Genomic DNA, 17,280 nt, shown 5'->3' with positions numbered 1-17,280 from the left:
CATACAAAGTGAAATAGGTAAAAATGCATTGATGAGAATGATGAATGAAAACTATATAACAACATTTGAGATAATAAAAAATAATTATTCTTTATTTACACAGGTGCTTGAGGACAGGACCCCCCCCCCCTCCGATAATATAGATCCCCGGACCTTTTCGACTTTTTTCTCATACATTATCTTTCAATGACATATTTGTGATATAATCTATACCTACAATTCGAAAAATTACCTAAAACAAACAATTTATAAAATCTACCCCGCTCTCTACATATAAATCAACATATATATACAATCTAATTATAGATTATATATATAGAGTGGGGTAGTAATTTAAATAAAATGTTTGTTTAAGCCAATTTTATATCACAAATGTGTCATCCATATAGGCCCTATAATTTATGAGAAAAAAGTCGAACAGGCCCGGTGGTCTAGAAGGATTTGGTAAATTAAGTACATATTTTAACTATAAAAGGTCATTCAATTTTGAAAAATACTTGAATATGAAAAACCGGGACAATCGGGTAATTCTCACAAAATTCAGAATTAGTAATCATTGCTTAAGGGTAGAGACGGGTAGATATGAAAGGATACTTAATAAATGTGGTAAAAATGAAATTCTTCCCAGGAGTGAAAGAGTCTGTCGTTACTGTACTTCAAGTCCAACTGAGGATGAAATACATTTTTTGCTAGAATGTTCATTGTATAATGATTCTAGAGGAGAGTTTTTGAACAAAATCGTTTTAAAAACTTTTCCAAATTTAATACTGCTTAATAATGTTGACCTGTTTACATGGATTATGTCAAATGAAGATTCTGAGTTTGTTGTTTTATTATGCCAACATTTAAATGAAAATTTTAATATGAGAAAACAACACAGTACAATATAGGCATATTACAGTCATTATACATATACTATTTGTATACATTTTATGCATCCCAAAAGTTGACAGCTAACTCTCTGTTCAATATACAATTGTTTGTTTTGTTCTGTTTATTGTTATTTATGACTATGATTTCGGACACTGTTCATTTCTGTGGGCCCAAATTGGTTGAATAATATTCTATTCTATATCGGGGGGGGGGGGGGAGCGATTCTGTCCTCAAGCACCTGTGTTTATTTATTGTTCTAAAATCAAACCCACTCTGCCACATATGCTCTTTCATTTTTCTATTATCTAGCTGTAGAACTTAGAAAAGAGGATCAACCAGACGTCATACATATTCCGACTTTATCTGTCCGTACCTATTATCAAAACCGGATTTTTTAGAGGACTTCCGAAGAGGCGCTCATATCCGCAGAATCATAGCGGCAAAATTGCAAAGAAAAGAAAAATGTAAACAAACGTATGCATTTTGAATATTTCTCCTTAATTTTTTAGTTGGGATGGTTGAAAGTAATGAAAAGATGTATGTCAGATTAGTCTATTTGATTTTATTGACTAAGTATCCAGATTTTTTAGTGATGTAATATCGGAATATAAAGGTCTAAACCCAAACTCCAGGTAGTAGATCTATTTAAAATAATATTTAAACATGCTAACAGGTCCAGTACAATCACTACATTTAGTTATTTAACTTGAATTAACTACGTAGTTTTATTTAGCTACTTGAAACAGCCTGATTTGGCTATTTTCATGGAAGTTTTTATTGAAAACGTAGGCACTCCCCATCTTAATGTTAAAAATATATATCTACTATCATGACTATACTATAATCGTTATGTTTATAGTATAGTTGATATTTTTTTTTTAACAATTAAGATGGGGAGTGTCTATGATTTAAAATAGACAAAAATCCAGAAGTATTTGTACAGTTGTCATGGCTGTACTGATTGTGATGAAAACATACAAAAGGTGGCATTATGTTCTATCTGAAAACAACCAGTATCAATCTTAGTAGTGATTGTTCTCAAGTAGTGCATTGTTGATCGTGGAGTATGGGTTACATATAGTACATTTCACTCTGTTTACTTTGGCATGCTTAAGACAGGTCCAGCACAATCTCTTGATTTAAAGGCCGAGGTTTTCAACCGGTCGGTTTTCCTCAGTTAAGTTTGATGTGGGGTGGAGCTTAATTGAAATGGCTGCGAAGCCCCGAGGGAACCAAGCTGGCTTGTGTATACCTACCTATATACATAGGATGTTACCTGTATATTACCTGTAAATGTTTTCCCAAGACATAGTTTAACTTCGCGTGTTGGTCAATCGAAATGTTGATCGTCAAATTTTTGAAATAAAACATGCTTAATTTTTGATGTAGACTGATTCCTTAAGTTCAATTCTTTTTTTAAAATATGTTTAAATAAAGGAGACAATTTTAGTTTAATTTTGTGCGTTAATAAATTTCAAATCTTTGGTTGTAAGCTGGCGACACCGTGGGAAATAGTCATTCACAAAAACGAAAGTAGAAAAAAGTGCGGTCCTGAATAAGTCTCTAAAACTTAGAAATCCTGTCTGAAGGCTAAATTTTGTAGAATATACATAATAAATTAGATAAATATTTTTTATAAAATACCTATGTGATTAACCCATGATGCATGTTTCATAAAAATGGTCATGGCATTCGCATATTGTTTCTCCGACAGGTAGATGAAATGGGAATATAATCACTTTATCGTACTTTTTTTCCTCGGGATCCATAATTCTAAACATAACTTGTATATGCAATGACAGCTTTTATAATACTGCTTATTTCTCTTTAAAACTGGTTATTTTACCGTAACTTTCATCACCATGTCTCAAGAAATATTACATGTCTTAAAATTTTTAACTTGGACAATATGACTATCTCATAATTATAAAAAAGGAATTATTATTTTATTAAATTACACGATGCTTCCAGTGCAGTTCAGTATTTTCTGTTTTAAGTAAAATTGATGTAGGTGTAAATTTGGATAATCTATACTGCATTATAGATTGTATAGTGAAATGAACCCCTCTTTCTCAATTACAATTAAATAGATATATTAACTCAATGATTTTATTTTTCATTTACATGTATTTTATTATTTGACAGACTGATTAAATATAAATTATATATGGCTAATTACTTTATCATAAAGTAAAAAAAAATAATATCAGCTCTGGCTGCTTCTTTATCACTGACGATGTTATATATGCGGTAGGCATCAAAGACTGAATGTTAATTCAATGATCGATACGATCCCCAGCCAAGGTATACAAGATATACACAACGGCAGGTAACAAAATGTCAATCAATTTTCAGTATCCAATCTCAGGCTTAATTTCATCTGATTGACAGGGGTTCACAGACCAGGTAAAACTGAGGGTGGTGCTTATTTCCTCCCCCTTTAACTATTTAGCTTGAATTAGCAATATAGCTTTAGTGTAGGTATGAATTTCTACTCAATTTATTACAAGGAAAAAAAAAACATTCTTGTTGACATGAAATTTTACCTTGTTAATTTTCACAGAGCTTCTCTCAGACTATGGAAGGAGAAAATTCTGTGGACATATATGCAGATTTGTTGGAAGACAACATTCCTACAGAAACCCAAGAACCAGTGCCTCTTGAGAAGGTATATTGTATTGCATATAAAATTTATTTAAATTGGAATTGTTTGAATCTTTGTAATATGCAAAGTTTAATATTTGATCATGTGTGTTGATTGTGCACATTGTAATGAATGGATGTAAAAAATTACTGAGATTGATTATTTTTTAAACATTTTAAAAGAAAAGACATATGTATGCATTATGAACTTTTGTCAAAATAAACATAGTAAGAAAGAGCATGGATTGATATACCAGTATGTAATTTAAGGAAAAAAATATTGAAAAAATGATGATTAAAAAAATCAGTATTTACCAGATATAATAATTAGAACCTTCAGATCCTGTTTTGTATAACAGTCTTGTCCTACTTCCTAGGTCCCTACAGTGGCGTGCAGTATTTTGTATAACACTCTTATCTTACTTCCTAGATTCCTACAGTGGCGTGCATTATTTTGTATAACACTCATATTTTACTTCCTAGATTCCTACAGTGGTGTGCAGTATTTTGTATAACACTCTTATCTTACTTCCTAGATTCCTACAGTGGCGTGCAGTATTTTGTATAACACTCTTATCTTACTTCCTAGATTCCTAGTGGCGTGCAGTATTTTGTATAACACTCTTATCTTACTTCCTAGATTCCTACAGTGGCGTGCAGTATTTTGTATAACACTCATATCTTACTTCCTAGATTCCTACAGTGGCGTGCAGTATTTTGTATAACACTCTTATCTTACTTCCTAGATTCCTACAGTGGCTGCAGCATTTTGTATAACACTCATATCTTACTTCCTAGATTCCTACAGTGGCGTGCAGTATTTTGTATAACACTCATATCTTGCTTCCTAGATCCCTACATTGGCGTGCATTATTTTGTATAACACTCATATCTTACTTCCTAGGTCCCTACAGTCACGTGCAGTGTATCTGAGACTGCTGTTGGCTCTGTAGATGAATCAAGTCGACTTACAGCTTTGGACCTCTATGATGACTTGATAACAGATGAGGGTGTACAAAACCAAGTCTCATTCCAAGAGGTACACTTCTTTAGCTATTCAGGGCTCAGCATTAACATTTGTCCACTTGTCCAGTGGATATATTTCACAGGCAGGTGCTTATTGCTGGGCACTTGTCTAATTGGACAAGTGATTTTTCTATGAAGAATTTTTTTTTTTAATAGTTGAAAATGAAAAAAAATAATTTTCTATGAAGAATATTTTTTAATAGTTGAAAATGAAAAAATAAAATCTTTTGTCAACTTTTTACTGGGAGTTCAAAATCAAAAGCATGCAGTGTGTAATTAGTTAACTTTGAGCCAGATCGTAAAAATGCTGCTCAGTCATCGAATGCGAGATCGATGTTACTACGGTGGCAGTACTTTTGATTCTAGTTGCATGGATCTAACGAAATTGGGGCTTTTAACATAGGGTAGGAAAGCTGTAACAAAAGAAGACCAGGAAGGGTAATATAAAGGATTAGAGAAAGAAGGCAAATAAACATTTGACAGATTTCTTTTTTCATATTTTTGTTGCAATTTTTCTATTATATTTATGAAGCATTTACCACTACTTAAGACAGGAGGATACAATTTAGTTCAATTATTTGCAATATGTGTCAGAAACTCATAAAAAGAACTCAGTGAATATATTTTATTATATGATTGAATAATTCCAATCTCTCTGATTGGCTGAGATCCAACAATGTAAGAAAAATACTATGTTATATTGACCTGCATGTGGCTTTCCAGGTCAATATAAGGAATTATTTCCAGGTCAATATAAGGAATTATTTATTGTACATTGGACTAAAAATAGATAATCATATAATAAAACAGTTATTGCTGTTTCTTGAGGTCAATATGATGATTTAGACACCTGAGAAGTACAATATTCACCGAGCCCGAAGGGCAATAATTATAAAATAGTCGCTTGTCTGAGTCCACAAGCAAGAAAAAACATTTATATAGAGCCCTGCCATTAACTTATACACATTGGTTAGAGGAATTGTACTGTGTTTTAAATTTCTGACTGACCCTCCCTATAATCTTGAATGCCAATTTATAATATTTATTTATAAAAAATATCATATCAAATTTCATACGAATATTATACATATCATTGAGACAAATTCGACTGTGTTGTAATTTCCTGACCTTGACCTTCCCAATGACTTTACATCTTGCTCTTTTTTACACAGAAAAGTCTTTGTGAGAATAGTACATTGTACCATATCTACTTATAAATTTTCTTTATATAGAGAGAATGAACTTAAAGCAATGAAATTTTTCATTATAGCTGTTAGATTGATGGAATAAATAAACAGTACATACCGTGCTACTTTACATGTAGTTAACAACTGTACTAAAGGTATCAGTTCCACATAAATGTATATGAAAAGATGTGACAATTATTCTTTCTTTTAACGTAATCTTCTTTTAGCTCAGAGGTTAGAAGCAACTTACATTTCTTTGAATGATACAATAAATATGTACTATTGGCAGGACATTCATGCCCTATTGAATTTATTTTTATTTGTTTTATAGACCATAACAGGATAGTATATACTTTTTTCAATCACTACAGATGATTTTATAATTTGATTCTTTAGTTGAGTGACCGGTATCAGAGAGCTTTGAACACAGTCAGTGATTTGGAGCAACAGCTACAGACAGCTAGGAATCATGAGAGATTTTACTCAGAGAAGAGCAAGACACTGGAGAAAAATATCTCCCTGCTGTATGTCACAGCGAAAGCAGAGTTACAGAGGAAAGACACACAGATTGAGGAATTAAGGTATTCAGGTTTGACCTGACATGTATTATCTAGAGATAGAGTTAAATTTAAGGAGAATTGAAAAAAAAATCATTGATTGAGTTTCCCCAAGGAGATCAAGCAGCATTATTTTAATCCTAAAGCATATGATTTTGAGAATAAAGATAATTGAGTTTTTATTAGACTAGCTGAAATTTTTATTTTGGTCAAAATTTTTTTTTTTATAATGGCGAGACATTATCCAAGAAGTTATTGCACTTAACACAAATGTTAGTTATCAGTCAACAGTGAATGGTTTACACAATACTCAGATGACTAAAGGTCAAAGGCTTTTTTATCTAGAGAAAGTAGCTTCCATATCTCAAAATATATTTTAAATATCTACATTTATTAGGGCCCTGCATAAAAATTTTGGAGCCCTATAGGAATCACATTGTCCATTTGTCTTTCAACACTTATGTTGTTACATGATAACACAAAAGGTTTTCAACAAAATGTTTTCAAATTTTGTACTTTACTATTAGACCAAGATACCTATAGAATTTAGGGTCAGGCCAAAATAAAATTATTGTTTGTTTGGAATTGCCTCCCACCTCATTGAAATGACTCCTCCTGGAAAAATTTTATTGACCAAAAATAAGAATGATTTTTTTTTTATTCAATAAATTCTTGGCCTGTTACCACATGTGCCACCCAACCACTTAATAAGTGTAGGATCTAGGCAAAACTGGTTGATGGGAGATACCCTTTACAAAAAGGCAGAAAATAATGTGTTCATTCCTTATAAAGATTTTTATCATCAATTTTTAATTTAACTTTAATTTTGAAAAAAAATAATTTCCCTCCCTCCCTCCTGGATCTGAAACCTCCCAGGTGGCAATTCCAAACAAACAATTTTTTAAGGATGGTCTCATATAACTTGATATATTTATATTATTCAACAACAGTATATACAGTAAAACTTGTTGAATCCGGATGTTGTGCATTCCGGCATGTTGTTCAGTCTGGTGTAATATTTTAGTCCCTTGAATTTTCTTTATAATTTATGTTTAATAAATGTTGTTCAATCGGGATCTTGCTTATTCTGTAAACTGGCCACTATTTAAAGAACTAACTGCTCATAATTAGTACAAATTATCTCCTCTAATCCAGCCACTTATTTTTACCTGTGATTATTGTCCCGTTAATGATCTATCCTGTATCGACTGTTTAGAATTTAACAAACGTGATAAAAAAATCATTAATGGCTCAAGTAAGGCGAGGAAACTCACAAAAGAACGAGTGATAGTGATGGTTGCGTGTAGCATGTCTTTTGAAAAAAAAATTTGGGAGACTTATTCATGACCTTCTTTCTAATTTCGTTTTGCGTGCACCACATGCAATTCCAATTACTTCCCTTTGTGTTGCTAGTTTACAGCGACCATAACAACAGAAGATTTTGGTCCAGTATTCATTATACCATTTGAAATTAACAAATACAGTGTCTAAATATTCAAACATATCAATTTTAAAAGAAAGAAATGAATTAGGAATCTGTCCCTAACAAAATAATATTTACAGCTTTGATGAGGTTTTGGAGTGTGTTTAAGGACGTACAACACACCCACCACCAAAAAATTCCTGTCGTTTAATTTTCACTAATTTTGTATATTTTATACGTGACTATATATACAATGCGTATGCACATTTTGGACAAAATCGTTCGAGTTGTATTTGGACAGGAAGTTCCATAAGTAACCCCCCTTTGGTTGTTCACGTGGGGAATAAATTTTCGATCGGCTAGCTATAAAATCCCTGATTTTCAAAAAAGTCCAGCTAGTCTGGCTGTCAAATTTCATCGACTCATTCATTTAACCATTAACCACACAAATAAAGTATTTTTGTAGAGGTACACATCGCCAAAATATTTTTTGAAGAACTTAAACAGAAAAACTATGGTTCATTTAAGCCTTGAAAAATGCGTATTTTTCAATTATAATATTTTTTTACAAAAAAACCTATCGTTTAAATTTGTAAAAAATACGTTTTTCGTGTAACTGGTTACAAAAGTAATCTTGATAATTTTTTGTAATTTTTTTAAACGAGCCATTTTGAATTTATAGCGAAAAATCACCCCCCCCCCCCCCCCTTTCTCCTTAAATCACGTTTCTCAAGGCTCTTTCAGACGTGGGACGAAAACATTGTTAGATCTACAAATACACATGAAAAATTCCAAACTAGAAAATATCTTGCTTTAAAAAAAATTATTTACATTATATATCAGAGTTTTTAAAACTTTTCAGTTCATTGAAATGCAGATGTATAGACAATTTTTGACGAAGCCCCCCCACCCCTTTTTTTTTTGTACGTAGTCATTAGAGCTTGATGAAACATAGGTTACCCTCGAGATATTTAATCTTTTAAATCGCTGAAGTACCAATTAATTAATTCATTCATGCAGATTTAAATTCTGACAACTAGAATAAGAGTTAAACTATCAACTACTAGAATAAAAGTAAATCTTATTATCTAAGGATCATATGTCCACCTGTCCAATATGTAGTCCATACACATAGCTGACATGCATTTAATTTTATACCTGCGTATGAATTCAACTTACATAGAATTTCAATTTTTTTTTCATTAAAAGTGAACGCACAATGTTGAAAATTCAACTCGTCTCTTATGTAAACAGGCTGGTAAATGTAATATATTGTTTCTTATTTATTTCAAAGAAGAGAGGGGTCTAAAAGTAACCCCCCCCCCCTTGTATGCATACTTTTGTTGCTTCTATAGATAAAATGGAAATATTCGTCTACATTAACTTAAATTTATTAAACTGTAAATTCTCCATCTATGTTTAAATTATTTATGTGTCAAAATATTCATGTACAGTGATACATGTATGTATAAAACGTTTTGTTTTGATTCGAGGAAATGCGCACTGAAATTGTTGACAGTGGTATATCATAATCTAGATGGTCGGACAAGGCCAGTTTGTCGCATATAAGATATTCGTGAATTCGGGCTATTTCAGTAAACAATTCTGTTACATTTTCGGTACTTACTTAGTATATATTATAGTTTTCAGTTCTTGAGTTCATCAGAATTCACTGTTCGACAAACAGGAGGAAATAACTCAACTAGGGGAGGGCGGAAATCTCCCACATATTTAGAGTTGTTCCTCTTTGATCAGTGAACTTTTGGAAACGGGTTGTAAAACATTTGTTTTCTTAAAAGGAGAACAAAACAGTATTTATATGGCTAATTCTTAATTTGAAGATAGGCCCGTGATCTGTTAATGTGAATGTTACATAGCTACATGTAACTGTAACGAAAGAAAGCAATGTATCATAAAAAGATAAAGAATATTGTTATGCTAATATTAATATTAATAATAATCACGGATACGAGTTTCATATAAAATTAAAGAAATTTTAGACATAATTTTTCTTTTCTTCCCTATTTATGGAGGAAGGGCGGGTTTTAAATCAAAAGCGCAAATAATCAAGAATACGATTTGGTATTTCTAAAGAAACCACATCAAACCCGTTTTCTTATAATTACGTCGGGGTCGATTCGGTCGTCATTTTGACGCTTTATTATAAACGTCAAATTTGACGTCAAGTTAAACGTTTAATTGAAATCGCAAGAGTTATCTCCCCAAGTGTGTTGTACGTCTTTAAAACATTTAATGATTTTCAAATTTAATGAATGACCAACAGTTTATATATTTCGTCACTGAATAAAAAACTTAAATGGAAATGAAAATTCTGAAGAACAAACAGAGTTCAAAACAAACAAAATAGATGATTTTTTCAAGTGAAATGCAAAAAATGACACATTTGATCAAGAATTTATTTACCACTCTTTGTTTATATCTATGTAATTTTTAACTTGTTATAGCAGTTCAATTTTCTCCAATCGGGATGTTGTCTAATCTGGCCAAAAATTTTGAAACCACTGGTCGGATTAGACAAGTTTTACTGTATATCCACAAACTGTATTATATCCATGACACTTTTCTTGTTATATCTCAAATAGATTTCAACGTAATGTTTTCAATTTTTTTACAGAAATACTTTACTGTAAGAGGTATACACATATAGATTTTTCTTCTGTCTGTATTTATGTTTGAATGTATATCCATGATGCTTTTGTTGTGATGCGATAATTCAAACAGTTTTCAATGTAAACATGGTAAATGTGTAAATTTATGTCTAAATATTTTTTTTCTATTGTAGAGAGAAATTGAAATATAGTAGTCTCAGATGGAAGCCAGGCTGTTTTAGGTTTCACAGAAAGGATTTTCTCTCAGAGGAAGGACATGCAAGAAGTAATGGACATAGTGCAAGTATTGGAACTAGTGAGAGAGACATTCACCGGGAGTCAAATATTTCTCCAAGGAAGAGAAAGATTGTGAGCTCATGGGATGACCTGAAAGAAAATTTTAAAAGACAGAAGAGGGATGAGCCTTGCTATGTAGCAGTTGATGCAAGTTCCTCAAAAGGATTACATATTTACTCTGAAAAATCCAGGGATGGCTTAATATCTGCTAGAAAACTGGTGGAGAAAAGCATAAAAGATTTAAGAAATAGAAGATCCAATGAGTATAAAAGGTCCACAAAGGAACAGTCAGAATCTGTGATGGAAGGAGACCTTCCTGTAGAAGGTAACTGTAATGTGATCTCAAAGTCTGATCCATCTGGCAGTCTAACTACTTCACAGCGCAATGAAAACAGAAGTGAATCCAAAAAGATGAGTGGAACTGAAGACAATAAAAGTGTTCTCACTTTCAAAGGTTTAATTGACAGCCACACAGAACATGCAGAAGTGGAAAAATCAAAGAGAGAAAAATTATCAAGTGAACAAGTAATTGACAGTCACACAGAAGAGGTAAAAACACACGTTGAAAAATTATCAAGTGAAGAAGTGTGCCAAACTCCCGATTCACCAAGTGGTGGAGTTGGTCAGTTAATATCAAAGGACAAGTACAAAGAACATTCTCCATGTAGATCAAGGAAAGAAACAAGTAGTGTTAAAGACAAGCACAGAATGTATTCTGAGAAAAAGAAATCTAGCAAGTCTGAGAGACCAAGTCATGCAAGACGAAAATTGGATGAGAAAGAAATTACTGCTACAAGCCAAAGTAAAGTTTCTAGTATAAGTGCTGATTCTTCCCGTAGACGAACATCTGAGCATTCAGGGAGAAATTCCAGGATTGTGAAAGACAATGAACTCAAGAGGGATACAGAAGAGAGAGCAAAGAGTAATGATTTGAGATTTAAGCTACAACAGAAGAAAAGACTCAGATCAAGTGAAAGGAGGCAGAAAACATCACCAGACAATAAAAAGAAAGAGATTCCTACAGAACAAAAAGATACAAAGAATATCAAGCGATATAAATTGGACAGAACTGAATCCGAACAAAAGGATAAGTTTCTTGAAAGATTTCCCAACAGGAAGCCATCATCACAAAAATCTGATGAGATACAAGTGCAGGAAAAACCTCAGGACTCAACATCAGATATTGAGAAGGTGTGGTCGTTGGTCAGTTCAGAATCATCAGAATACTTACAAAAATCTAGCAGTAATAACTTCCAAAATGTTTCAGATAAAAAAGAATCTGAGTCAACAGATCATAAAGCAGAGAGGTATCCTGATACATCGTGGAATAAAAAGAAACCTTTAACTCCGAAACAAAGCAGTAGACGTTTTGATAAAGTGAATATTTCAGAGGTATCAAATGTTGAAGAAGCCATGATCAGAGTGAATGAAGAGAAAATTTCAATGTATAGTAAAGCATCAAACAAGGAAGTAGAGGCATTGTCAAACAAGCCTCTCAGTGCTTTGAATAAAGATATTTCTCAGGCAGACAGAGAGGATCCTACAGAGGGTCTTTCATTGAATAAATCTCAGGGAGAAAATAATCCTGGTGAAATAATCCAGGCAAGTTCAGAAAAGAGAAACTCAAAATTACCACCAAGAAGCCAAGACAATAAATATTGTACTGCAGATGGCAAAGATGCAGCCAATGTTTTCATTGAAGAGTTGATATCAATAGACCAAAGAAATGAGAATTTTTTCTCTGGTGAAAAAGATCATGATCTTGGTGCCACACCAAGTAAATCAGTTTCTCCAGAACATAGTGTAGAAAATGAAAGTAAAAATGAGGAATGTTACAAAAAATCCTTAACAGATGTGCATGAAAGTAGTTTAAGCTGTTTTGATATTAAAATCCATGTGTCTGAAACAGAATTGAATGACTTGCTTGGAAATGAAGATAGCTTAAGTGGGGGTGTTATGTCAAAACAACCTAGTCATCAGAAAAAAGAAATTGTAAAAGATTTGAAGGTTTCATCAAGAGATCAGTCAAAATATTCAAGCCGTATGGACGCTTCCAGGAATAATAAAAATAAAATTAATACTACAGAAAAAGAAGGTAACAGGTCCTTAAGTCAAGGAAATGAGCCTGGAAGATCAAAGGCAGTTCTGAAGCTTCCACTTGGTCCAAAGCAGGTATTTTCAGAGAGTATTGTATTTGAAAACACCCAAAAACCAAAAGTCTTGAGTGAGAAAGTATTTACATCGTGTAAAGGCACAAAAATAGTAATGAAATCTGAAGCTTTGAAGGCAGAAGAAAAAAAACCTGTATCTAAGAACAGTCTGTCCAAGAAAGAATACGATGCTGATCGTGAATTCCTCAATCAATTGAAGACAAAGTATTCAAAAGAGCAATCAAAGATATGCCAAAAATCAAAAGATGGATTAAAAAATAACCAACCAGATACTGTTGAGCTATCAAAGATGTGTATAAAACAGAAAGATGACTTGAAAGTTAGCGAAGTTGATACTGGCAGTGAAATTAAAGAGAAATCAGGGTTTCCAAAGATCTACAGTGCAGGTATTGTAGAAAATACTGAGAAGCATAGAGATAGTGCTGATAAAATTAAAGACAGCAAGACTTCACTTAGCACATGTACATTTGAACATCAAGATCAAGGTCTTAATCAGAATATATTAAGTTCTAATGAAAAATGTGAAGAAGAGAACAAAATTATTTGTGATGAGGAAAATATTTCAAACAATGAGGGGGATAATAGTGTTGAAGAAGGAGTGGTTACAAAAGAGCAAAATTGTACCAAATCAAAAGAAAGCTTGAATTTGGGGGATATTACTGAAACATTAAATGAAAAGTCGATGGCTGAAGTAACTAAATCATTCTTAGGTGAGAACTCTAGTTCTACGAAAGCAAATGATCTGGATAACATTTCTCTGGAAAATTATAAGGCAAGTGAAAGTACTCCAATTACAGGTATGGGTATTGATGACCATAGTTTCAGAGAGACAATAAAGGAAAAGGCTGTTGCACTGGAACATCCCCCAGTTTTGAGTTCTGCAGTGTCCATTGATTTCATACGTAACAGCATCATAAAAAAGATTGAAGAAAAGAGTCAAATGTGTGATGATACCAGTACTGTAAGCAAAAGTGTATCATTTATCACTAACAAAGTAACAGATAATGGATTACAAGAACAAGCCCCTGAAAAAACTATGCCTGTCGAAAATTTAGTGATTACAAATACTGTGGAACTAAATGATAGTAAAGTGAGTCAGGAACAGGATGTGAAATCCTTTACAATGCCAACTTCACCGGTCAGACAAAAAATGGATAACATATGCAGAGAAGTGCTCACAGAGACTGAAAGTATTACTGAGTTTTTTGATGACGAAAGTCAACTAGATTTAAAAAGTGCTGTTTCTTTACGAGCTAAGGATGGGATCAATGTAAGAAGACAGTCGTTCGAAAAACAAAATGAAGATAAAGAATCTGATGAAAATAATTGCTCACCAGTGGAGGAAATGAACTTTGATGTTGTTGAGGCATTTGAAACAGAAAACAATACTGGGACACCTTTAAGGGACAGTGAACCAGAAGAAGGTGAAGTACATTCCTCAGATAGTGAAAATGAAGATCAAAAAGGTAAGGAAAAAGTAATGGGAGCGAAAAAATTCAGAAGTCTTTCAAATGCAAGTGATAAAGAACCAGGCAGCAGAAACCGACATTCTTCAAGTCACAGATCAAAGTCAGAATCAAAAGAGAAATATAAGAAGGACAGAGTCGAAGATAACTCAAGAAGATCTGGTTCTGAAGCAGAAAGGTCTCTGAAACCAAAAACACCAAGAAGAGACTCTGAAAGAAAATACGACCCAAAGCAGGATAGAAAAGACAGAGAATCGAGGTCAAAAGAAAAGTCATCCTCTTTTAGTAGCAGTAGAGAAAGAAAAATTGATGATCGAAGGAGAGAAAATGATTCAAAACATTTAATATCAGGTAGACACAGCAGGACAAGAGTGGAAGAAGTGAATCGGCACAAAAGTTCGGAAACAATTTCAGACAAACGTGAAAAATCACGACGTGATGCTACAGAGACAAAAGGAGATCGACATTCCAGATCCCGCCATAACAGTGTAGAAACAAAATCAGACAGACATCCCAGAAAGCTCCATGACAGCTCAGATACAAAGTCTATGCATAGGAGTTCAAGTAGATTGTCTCGAGACAGCCATAAATCGTCAACAAAGAGAAAGTGATTTTTCTTAAGAAAGTTCTGAGATGTTAATATATGTACAGAGATTCACATTGTAAAATATGTTTATACTAATATTATGTGTGAAAAATATTTTTGATAATATTATGTACTTGTGCACACTGAAATCCAGTTATGCAACATTTATCAGGACTTTTCATGAATTATTATAATATTTTCAAGCTCAGAAGTCAATCATCAATCTGCATATCATCAGTATTCATAACCAATGATAATGATTTTTTTCCTATTCAAAGCATTCGGTATAATTCTACTGATGCGAAATAAAAATAAAGATTTAAGAAATACATCTTCAGTATACTTGAATAATCTGCAGGACTTCAGCAATTTAAGAATTATGAGGAAATGATAGTTTTATGTTATGTGTAGAGTTAATTGCAGTTTTTGGGAATTATAAAATTGATGTTAGTCTCTATTGTAGAGGACATACCTCTTATAGCACATTTAAAAACCATACATTTGGTAAATGGACCTGGTAGATAAAAATTAGGTGTCACTGAATCAAGTTACTAGACGTTTTTTGAAATTGTAAGGTAGTAGTATTTGAGTCAAATATTCTAAGCAATGAGAGTACTTTTTTGGGTGCCTCTCGGACGTAGTTTAATCAACAATGGCCTACAACCATGCCAAATGGTAAATCAAATTGAGTATCGATGTTAAAGCTGAACACTACTCGCAAAAGGCATGATTGTCCGCCATATATCTTTCATCGTCGCTATCCCTTCAATCCCTACATTAGCTGCAGACCTTTTAACAATTCAAATAATTTGCTGTAGAGGTTTCACCGTGGACGGTCATATAATTAAAGCTGAACACGACCCGTAAATAGGCATACGCAATATTAGTTTTCCTATCGATCCCTATATCAGCACGGGGGTATATAAACCCTTCGAATTCGTTACACCTGATTGTGGTCGCTGCGGCGTGTGGTAAATGTATATCTCTTCCTAGGAGAGTCCTATTTTGCGGAGTAAAAATTTTTGAAAAATAATAGAAAAAAAATCCTTTAAGAGGATGATAGATTAAAAATAAGTCGTTTTTACTGATAATTTACCAAGCGTTGACAGATGTGTATGTGGGAGCTAGGGGGAACGATAACTCTGGATAAATTCGTCGAATCTATTTGATACATTCATTGGAAAGATGATCTGTATTTTATTTTTAATGTTTGTTTAAAAATTCAGGAGATAGCACAAAGAAACAGCATAATTGACTCATGAAATCTAGGATACTTAATTAGTAATTGTAAAATGCAAGTAAAATTAACATTGATCTTCAAATAAAAAATAGAGGATATTCAATGTTTTGTAGATGAATATGGAATTTATTTCACGAGTGGGACAGGATTTTTTGATATTTTCACGAGTGCGAAGCACGAGTGAAAATATCAAAAAATCCTGTCTCACGAGTGAAATAAATTCCATATTCATCTACAAAACATTGAATTTTCTGTTTATTACATTTTCTTTGATTTTCCCTTTGCCTCTGTCTTTTCTTAACACAGTGTCATAGGCCTGACGTCATAGTTGAGCGGTTGAGACGTCATAGCGTAGAAGTTGTGTGTCAGATTGAAAAAATTACATAGCATGGATTTTAGCAACATATTTAGGAAGAAATTTGCAGTTTTAGCTCTATCAAGGTGCTTAGTTACTATCTCTAAAGAAGGGCAGAAATTATTTTTTTACTTTGATATCCTTTCACACTGTGAGAGAATATCATTTTTGGTATCCTTTCACACTGTGAGAGAATATCACTTTTATTTAATGAATAAATCACAGTATTTCACTGTTGAAAATGTAATAAAAAACAATATCACTAGATTATAAAAAGAAATTCTAGTACCGGTAATTAAGGTAAATCGCATATACTGATATTGGTTTTGTTGTAAATAGCATTTCTTCAAACAGTTTTTTCGTTGAATACTACGTAGAAGAAAACAAGGCAAACAGTTTGTGAACAAAGGATAATTTATTAGAGAATTGTATATCTAATTCCTGTTACACAAAATACATGTACGTGTACATGTATGCCGGATTAAAAAAAATGCAGTGAAGACAGTCATTCCTTTTATTAATTATGAATAATTACGTGAGCAATATATAGTCATGTTCATTACTATGCAATTTTTTTTTCGGAAGCTTTAATTCCGGGCATACTAAGTAATTGAAAAGATAAATAATAAAAATGTACGTATTTTTACCATAATACCAGATACAGGAGCATTAATTTGATTTGCATGAACAAATTCAATTTTAACCCATTACATTTTAGACAAAATCTCTGACAAACGAGTGAGTTTTTTCCCCTCAAAATGTTATCAATATATTAAAAACTGATCTAGAAATTACTTTCATAACAATTTTGTAGACAAAGTGAATTCAGTTTCCTTAAAAATCAAGG

The 17,280-nt window shown here is 32.7% G+C and overlaps 1 protein-coding gene across 1 annotated transcript; it reads left to right on the top strand.

The window, feature by feature from the left end:
• Nucleotides 1-3,451: 3,451 nt before the first annotated feature.
• On the top strand, nucleotides 3,452-15,167 carry LOC133185051 (CASP8-associated protein 2-like). The gene is made up of 4 exons (XM_061320115.1): nucleotides 3,452-3,541; nucleotides 4,421-4,555; nucleotides 6,126-6,310; nucleotides 10,513-15,167. The coding sequence occupies exons 1-4, from the start codon at nucleotides 3,452-3,454 to the stop codon at nucleotides 14,861-14,863; spliced, it is 4,761 nt and encodes a 1,586-aa protein (XP_061176099.1). The 3' UTR covers nucleotides 14,864-15,167.
• The last annotated feature ends 2,113 nt before the right edge of the window (nucleotides 15,168-17,280 follow it).

This window comes from Saccostrea echinata, unplaced genomic scaffold (genome assembly GCF_033153115.1).
Source record: "Saccostrea echinata isolate AGI-Se365-2 ecotype Australia unplaced genomic scaffold, CSIRO_AGI_Sech_v1 ptg000012l, whole genome shotgun sequence".
NCBI classification, from domain to species: Eukaryota; Metazoa; Mollusca; class Bivalvia; order Ostreida; family Ostreidae; genus Saccostrea; species Saccostrea echinata.
Note: the sequence above shows the minus strand (reverse complement) of the source record. Positions and strands in the feature narration are given on the sequence as shown.